At 51.0% G+C, this 8,335-nt stretch overlaps 3 protein-coding genes across 3 annotated transcripts; 1 reads left to right on the plus strand and 2 right to left on the minus strand.

Annotated features, from left to right (window-relative positions):
• Positions 1 to 78: 78 nt before the first annotated feature.
• On the plus strand, positions 79 to 1,489 carry DACRYDRAFT_77207 (uncharacterized protein; the record flags this gene model as incomplete). The annotated part of the gene is made up of 4 exons (XM_040776255.1): positions 79 to 236; positions 284 to 522; positions 572 to 1,277; positions 1,327 to 1,489. The coding sequence occupies 3 exons, from the start codon at positions 79 to 81 to the stop codon at positions 859 to 861; spliced, it is 687 nt and encodes a 228-aa protein (XP_040630457.1). The 3' UTR covers positions 862 to 1,277; positions 1,327 to 1,489.
• Positions 1,490 to 3,013: 1,524 nt separating this feature from the next.
• On the minus strand, positions 3,014 to 4,329 carry DACRYDRAFT_77212 (Pkinase-domain-containing protein; the record flags this gene model as incomplete). The annotated part of the gene is made up of 5 exons (XM_040776256.1): positions 3,014 to 3,047; positions 3,096 to 3,301; positions 3,365 to 3,884; positions 3,937 to 4,156; positions 4,215 to 4,329. Coding segments are annotated over 5 exons (1,095 nt in total), but the record flags the coding sequence as incomplete, so codon positions are not given.
• Positions 4,330 to 7,712: 3,383 nt separating this feature from the next.
• Positions 7,713 to 8,240, minus strand: DACRYDRAFT_49547 (uncharacterized protein; the record flags this gene model as incomplete). Its single annotated transcript, XM_040774909.1, has 1 exon — positions 7,713 to 8,240. One exon carries the CDS (start codon positions 8,238 to 8,240, stop codon positions 7,713 to 7,715), a length of 528 nt encoding a protein of 175 aa, XP_040630459.1.
• Positions 8,241 to 8,335: the final 95 nt, after the last annotated feature.

Genomic DNA, 8,335 nt, shown 5'->3' on the forward strand with positions numbered 1-8,335 from the left:
TAGCGCCGATTTGGTCAGGGTCAAAAAATATTGGATTCCCAGGACCCTTGCAACCTGAACTGCTTTCCTCCCACCACGATGCCACCAACAAAGACCAAACCTGCCAGATCTTCATCCAGCAAGAAAGGGCCGAAAGAGAAGGTGTTCCATCCTGAATCCCGCAAAGCTGGACAACTCGAGCGCAAGTTGCTAAGGAAGCAGAAGCTCGAGAAGGCTTCTGTGACCAAGTCGCGGAAGTCGCTCGCAGAAGGTTCGTCCATTACTATCTGGTCATTATTATTAGTTCACCCAACGTTATAGTGGACCGGAATGTGTTCTTCTTGCATGCTTTGCCTGAAGATGCAATTGCGCTCACTCTGAGCGATGTGCACGATATCCTACGCGACGTGTGGCTTGCGCGTTTTGATCATCTTATTGAGGCGGAGCAGGCGGCGAGGAGAAGTGGTAGACCGAGAAGCACAAAGGAGGACAAGCTACTAGAAATGAAGAGACAAAATACGGAGGAGTACCGAACAGGGATCGGTGAGTGTAGCCGCCCCCTCCGTACCGAATCAACTTGATCATCTTGTAGACATTCCCGACCTCACCCATCTAGCAACGGTCGCGCTATTTAGGAAATGGAACGCCGATGACCCCGGCTTTCTTACTCTTTTGCGGTGGATCCGTGTCACAAGTGAAAACCCGCATGAAGTTGTGTTAGTTCGGGAGGGTAATGAGAAAGCTCTGTTGCATGCTGCTGCTGCCGCCGGTTTGTCGTTGGACCTAGGGCAACATGCCGTAGACTCAGCGTTGGGACATGACGGCATGGATGAAAACGTGGTGGAGGAGGAGCTAGCGGCAGACCTTCATGATCTACTGTAATTGCGTGATGAATTGCCTTGGCTGTCAATACATGAGCTATGTACAGGGGCGGCTTGTAAATAGATACAGTCATAATTGGGGGATGGAGTGTTTACTGTTGTTACAATTGAGGCCAAGGTGAAGCTGAAATGCATAATACAGGTCGTAACCATCCGAAAGGTTTCACTTTGCAGCGTCCAAAACAAACCGACTGGGTTATCCTGACCGTAAGTAATCCGAGGGTCTCGGGGACTCCAACGTGGCATCCCATTCCTGCCTTAGACGAGCATGGATAACCTTCAATGTCGATAGTGCCCCCCTCTCTTGGATGAGCGTCATAACTGTTGTGTATCCGGCGGCATTCTGCACGCTGGTAGTGAGGTGAAGCTCCACACGGAAACGAACGGCTTTCATAACAGCCATAACGCCAGCAGGATCTTAACATGGCCATCAGTGACCAGCCCCAGTTGTGGACATCAGGCTCACCGCGTATCTCGTCCAGTTTGCACTTCAGCACACCCGGTCCGTCAGCGTTCTGCAGAAGCACCGTGACTCCGAGGTTCTGTAACATCTTCCGACACTCTTCACGGCTGACAGCCATATTGTATCTAGATAGCAGCTCGTACTGCGGCGGCTTGAAGTTGAAGAGATTGTTAAACCAGGTACGCTTTGGTACGTTACTTTGGCTGTACGAATTAGGCGGTACCATCGGAATATCATCGCTGCTGCTCGTGGACACTACAGTGTGGTCAGACAACGCTTCATCAAGAGTGGAATTGTTTTGCAACTCACATATGGATGATGCCTTAGAAATGATGCTCTTCTTCTTCTTCAACGTGCGGTCGGGCATGTTCGGAAGGACAATCTGCACATGACGTTCTGCCAGAGCGTTGCGTCTTCCACTCCATGTGTTTGCCTCCATTGCCTCGGTCCTGTCTACAACCACGAAAGCCTCTCTGCCCAGGTCGCCAGCATCCATTGCGGACCGCGTGCCGTCCATGGACCGCCGAGGAGTAACATTCTCTTTATTCTCTTTCTTCGGAGAATCGACCGAGTATGCTCGCGTGCGAGTCGGTGTGGGAGCGGGACGACGAGGACGAGGTGGTAGTGCAGAGCCGCGATGGACAGGGGGATTAGGAAGTTGAGGAGCAGGGGGAAGCAAGTTTGCACGAACTCCGACAGAAGTATGCTGTGGTCCTGCACGGGAGGACCCGCCGTTGCCGGAAATCCCCAAGCCAACCTGTACATTGACGTCGGGCGGTGATGCTTCTTCTCTTGCATCCTCAAATTGATTGGGATCTGAGAGGCTGAATGTTGCACTAGATGGGGTTGGAGGCGGAGGATGCGAAAGTGTGAACGGTGGAAAGTTGGCATTAGAAGCTGTCGAAGGAGTCGGAGAAGGCTGTCCTGGCGCGACGAACAAAGACTGTCGCGCTTCGATCTTATTTAGGTGTTCCACAATGTCGTTAAAGAATTGTTGAACGGCTGGATCATTGGTCTGTGGAACATAAATCGGTAGTTTCGGTGACATGACACTGCTAGCAGTTGTGGAAGGCGAGCCTGCGGACAGAGCAGGCGTGGGAGGTAGCGAAGCTGGACTTGATGCACGTGGAACCGCTGTCGCATGGGCGCGTCGCTCTGGAGTACGCTGAGGAGTAGGCGTCTGCAGGCTAATAGAAGGAACACCTGGTGATGGTGGAGCGGATGATGCCGTGCGATCCGGAATGGGTGCCGGCGGGGCGAGGAGGGGCTTGTCTACGCGAAGCACCTGTTGCGGTGGTGCTGAAACTGGGGCTGAGGTCTTAGAAGACGTCCCACCGGACTCCACCTGGGGAGACGGGAGTGGGCGAGAGCCACGTCCGAAAGTTCGAGGGGAGGACTGTGCCACGGGTGATACCAGACGCACACCGCTGTCATTGCCAGGCTCGCTCACTCCACGGAGAACAGGCGGTCTGCTTAGAGTTCCGTTCAGACTGTCGCCACCAGCCGCACGCTTTGGCGTGGGTGCCGAGGGGCGAGCTGGAGGTGTTGCATGAGGGGTCTGATTTCGGATCTCTTCGATCTTGGGTGGAACTGCTGGAGGCGCTGGCGCTGGTCGATGCCTCTTCGGATGAGGCACGGCATCATCGTCCTCCATATTGTAGTTCTCCAGATGCCGTGCACGATACTGGAGCAGGAGATGATAAACAGCCTTTTCCCATGTTTTCCTGACAAACACGTCAGACATAGATGGTACGGGATATAAATATACTGACTTATTGTTGAGGAGGCCTTCCATAATCTCGTCATCGGGCGCTCCGTGCCACAGAGTACGGAGATTGGCAAATATATCAGCATCGATATCATCTGCTGAGGCCACAGGCCGTGCAACCTCTTCCAAAGTCGGCGGGGATACCACACGTCCAGCAACCGGACGAGGTGCGCGGGACAGGAAGAAAGGGTGCTGAAGGATTTCAGGCATCTTTGGGGGGGAGTAAGTGTGGTGTGGAGAACAGCATATAGGGCGGGATAGGGCGGGACATACCGTGATACGCTTGTTTACGTCCTTCTCCAACATGCGGGAAATTAAGTGTTTGCAGGAACTCGGCAAGTCGGGTGGCATGACATATTCTCCTTTCTTGACCATCTGCAGGAGTGTACGAATGTCGGGGTGGTCGAAGGGAAGGCGACCAGTACAGAGCGCATATAGGATAACACCACAGCTCCAGATGTCGCTACATGCACCGGAGTACTTCTTTCCTTGCACGATCTCAGGACTGGCGTAGTGGGGACTCCCGCAGCTCGTCTCGAGCATGCCGCCAGATGCACTCCCTCCCTCCCACGCTGCCATACCAAAGTCTGCAACCTTAATGTTCTTCCGCGACCGATCAAGGAGCAAGTTCTCTGGCTTGAGGTCACGGTGAGCGATGTTGAAGCGATGGCAATAGTCAACTGCAGAGATAATTTGTTGGAAGTAGTGAAGCGCTTCGGGTAATGATAGACGGCCGCGAGAAACCAGATAATCGAAGAGTTCACCACCTTCAACATATTCCATGATTAGATATCTGAACCACCTGGTCAGTATGGATTCTCTCTCTTATGAAGTGAGCGGCTCACAGCTCGTCACTCGTCTCCCAGACGTCGTAAAGACTCAGAACGTGGGGATGATCCACGAGCTTCATGATGACAATTTCGCGCTCGATAGCCAGCAAGATCTTATCTGCCTGTTCTCCTGCTGCAGACATGGATAACCGGGAACTCATAAGAGCGTGCTTCGACACGATCTTCACCGCAGCGTACTGGCCCGTTCGGACGTGTCTGGCAATCTTGACGCGACCTAACATGTCATGAAGCCGTGAGGACAGTTTTACTGCTACGAGGCCAAAGACACGCACCCGAACTTCCTTTCCCAATTGTCTTTCCCGTTCTCCAGCACCCAATCAACTTTGGGTCATCCTCTCGACGCGTTCCCCGCCTCTTCAGCTCGGAGTGACCTTTCTCCGCAGGCATGATTAAGGAAAGTGCTGTATGTCGATTATAAAGTGAATAGTGTAGATGTTCAAACGCGCAATGTCGGGCCTGTGGATGGGAAAGCCGATGGAAAAGCGAGTGACAGCAGTTGGGAAGCTGAACTGCGAGCAAGCGCGTGCGGGTAGGAGGAGGGAGGAGGAAAGGCCACCGGGACGATTGGAGGAGCGTCGCCACATATTTGTTAGAGTGCGACACGCTGCTATCGAGCACGGGGTTTCAGAAAGTAAACAAACAGGCAGATCATGCTCCGTCATAGTGGACTGGTCGCCTGAGGGGTGAGCGCCCATCGGATGGAGACATCTCACTTTGAGGACGCGTGCTGCCGGTCTGAGATGGCTCGCAGGGCAGGCACCAACGTGTAGCCGTCGTCTAGATTCACCGCGGCTAGCATCGGCGCTGCCGACGTACTTCTACTTGTCCATTCGTCATTTGAATGGGAACGCGGGACAACGCCGATAGAGAGCTCGAGGGGATGTGGTCGGATTAACTCAACACTTACCCCGTTCGAGGTTGTGCGGCGACATCGGAATCAAATACAGCTTCTGTTAGCGCCAAGGCTACAAAACCCCGCATCTTCATAACATCTAACTTTCAATCTCGATGATTGGCCCTACAGACAGCTAGCCAACCCACAACTTATTTTCTGCTCATGCTTCTGTGTATGTAATTTGGTCCCCTTTAGCCTTTGAACCTGGGGCTGCGGCTCTTCCCACCGTTGGCAGCTCTGCTGATTCTTCGTGAGCCCGACAATATGCTGCCTTGCTTCCTGACTCATACGGGCTTCTTGTCCGTCCGTTATGGATGTTATGGCATCTTTATGCTTTCCACGTCTCACGAATTCGGCAACATTGTTGATATAGAGATTGCTCGGTTTCCTCATTCTCTCAGACCCGGCGACCTGGGGACTCAGTGCCGAATAGCCATCGTGGATGAGAAGAACTTACGACTCTGTCATCCGCGGACATATGCAACATGGATTTTCGTAGTCGATTCGACACGGTCTCAGAAATTTCCTACTCACCGGTTCTGTGATGCTCTTCAGCTGGAAAAAGGCAACTCGACCGGATTAGGCGGCGAGCTTACCATATGCCTGGCCACAGCAAGTCGTGCCATTCTCTGGCTTGTCTATAAACTGACAGAACAAGCCTTCTTATTCCCTGCTTCAGACGAAGGCACTGTGGAAGATTGTAAACTGCGGGCTTCCAGGCACCAGCGTTAGAATGCTTCTATGCGTCTTTTTTCAACGACTCCCGGTAACATGGAACTCATCATCGGACGACTCACCTTTAATGGCAACTGATGACTACACAGTGGAGAAAATTTCTCAGATGAACGATTACGCATCGCTTGAGGTGATGCGAAGATTTGCATCTTGGATGCCGCGCCCCAGATGGTTCGCAGTCTTCTGAAGTGCACGATTATCACGCCACACTGCTCTACGCGTCACCTTGTGGATCTGCGATTTCCCTTCACCCTTCTTGTGTTATATTCTTGCTTCAGGAAAACTGGTCTGTGTTCCCTGTTGTAGCAGGGTTGCGTGCTCAGTACTGATTCGCATGCCCGGCGCCTCACTACCGCCGGTGACGTTCTCAACTCTGCCCTATTCTAGTATCGGTCCAATTGGCAATCTGGGGATGCCGTATGTACAACACACGTACAGTAACAGGGTCCAGTCGACTTTATTTCAAGTGGCTCATTCTGAGCGGTTCTCTTGAATACCAACAGTACTCTTTCCGTCAGTGCGACCATATCCGAGTCGGCACACGTGGGTCCGTTCTGATATTAGTTGCGGGATTGGCACTGACGAGCGGCATCTTCATTCATGGGCATTGTCAATAACATTTATGGATACTCATCGTGACAGGCCCGTGAGCATAGCTTGAGGCGGTCGAAGGAAGGAAAGTATTGCCATTAGGACATTCGTACAAGACGGGCAAACCTTCAGCACATGGGCATGTCAAAGCTTTCCAAAGGCTTCGGTAGATTTAAGGAGATGAGCACAGGAGGTAATTCCTCCGATGACCCCTTTCGGGCGCATTTTGCCTACCGTGACCCGTCGGGTGCAAATCCCTGAAATGACCCCAAGACCTGCCCTAAGCAACCACGGACCTTCCAATTAAGGAAGGTGGTGGTAGCAGTTCAAGATGTGCTAGGGTCCGGTCTCTTCATGTCAGTTTATAAAGCATACTAGGTTAACCTGACTCACTTCGCTCAGTGTAGTTATGTGAAAGACCCTATGTATTGCCTTGGGATTTTTTTTGGTACATTTGTTGTATCTATGTACATTTCAATCATAATAGGAAATTGCAGGAGAAAGAAAAATAGAAAAGCAGGTAGCTAAGAAATATTGGAAAGAACTTCAGGATATACAACATTTTGAGTGACTCTATGCATCTCTACAGTTGGTGCTTGAGGCAGTAAGAGTATTCCAATTGCAGAAGGCAATGTACAATGTGAAAGTGTGACATATAATTGGCCATGTGAGAAAACAGGAATGCATAAGTCCAAACCAACATTTGTGACTGACTGTCCTTGAGCCTTGTTGATTGTCATTGCAAATGCAAGTCAAACAGGAAACTGACAGTGCTTCAGGACAAAGCTGAGATTGTCCTCAGATGGTGTGAGTAAGATATGTGGAATGAATGCTGTTGTACCATGATGTTCACCTCCAAGGAGTCAGACTTCTAAAACTCGATTTGTTGAACAAATGAGTCAACATCATGTCCCATTACAAAGGCCTTGTGCTGGTGCAAGATTCCACAGTAGCATAAGTGGACACCCAGGCTTGATTTCCAACTTGCTGAGGGGAAGTCCAGGCACTTTGAGTGCATTAAGATACTCAGTTGGAATTTCCATCTGTGCATTGATGCCTGGCTCCTGAACAACTGAATCTGCTGAGAGGAAGGTGATGACTTCTCCAGGATGGCATGCAAGTACTTCTGCATTGAGATCATCAACATCTGTGTTGTAGAATCATTTGATTGAGGAAGTAGTCATCTCCATTTGGTCCTCCAAGCTCATGGCTCTTGATGTCTTGATATAGTGATGTGATCAGGCTGTCCACTGAAGTCTTGCATTCGATTCCATCCCAAAGGTTGAGCATTCCATTGGCATGGGAGGCATGTCCACTTCCTACTTCAAGAAGCCAGCTTGCAAATGCAGCACTTGTTGGATCCTGAGCACTGAGAAAGGCAAAGGATCTTGATGCTCTGCCACAGATGAGAGTGTTGCATACAGGCCCCTACAATGTCTTCCTGCTCCCCATGTAGCACCACAGGTAGTGTCTGTTGCCAGTCACCACCAAACACCACTGACATGCCACCAAATGGAAGGGTTGGCTGATCTTGGATGTCACGTAGACTTCAATCCACAGCCTCTATGCAGTGGCAATGCTGTGCTGTGGCTTCATCCCAGATTGTGAGTGTTACCCCCTTCAGCATCGCTGCCCATAGCCCATTCTTTGGTGTGTTACATGTTGAGGTATCATGCACTGGGATTGGTATCTTGAAGGTTGAGTGTGCCATGTGGCCACCTGGGAGGAGCAAAGCTGCAATACCTGAGGAGGCTACACAGAGAACAATCTTTCCCTGTGAGCACAGCTCTGCACAGAGTGCCTTGTAGACAAATGTCTTCCCTGTCCCCCCAGGGCCTTGAAGCCAGAAGGTCTGTCCATCACCTGCATGTTGGGTGATCTCTTCAAAAGTGGCACTCTGTTCTGCATTCATCTGGTCCTTCATTGTCACTGCCATTTCTGCCATCTCCACTTGATCATAGTCCAGTTGTTCTGCAATGAGACAATTTTGATGAGGTGCAAGACACTGCTCCCAGTCTGTTTGGAAAGGAGGAAACTCACCATTGTACTTTTCATCAGTTAAGCTGGAGCCTTGCATGCGGAGTAACTGATCAATAAGGAAGAGGCCATAGTCAAGCACATCACCCTGTGTTGTATTGGGGAAGTGGCATTGCAGACGACAACAAAGATCAT

This window comes from Dacryopinax primogenitus, assembly GCF_000292625.1.
Source record: "Dacryopinax primogenitus strain DJM-731 SS1 chromosome Unknown DACRYscaffold_5, whole genome shotgun sequence".
NCBI classification, from domain to species: Eukaryota; Fungi; Basidiomycota; class Dacrymycetes; order Dacrymycetales; family Dacrymycetaceae; genus Dacryopinax; species Dacryopinax primogenitus.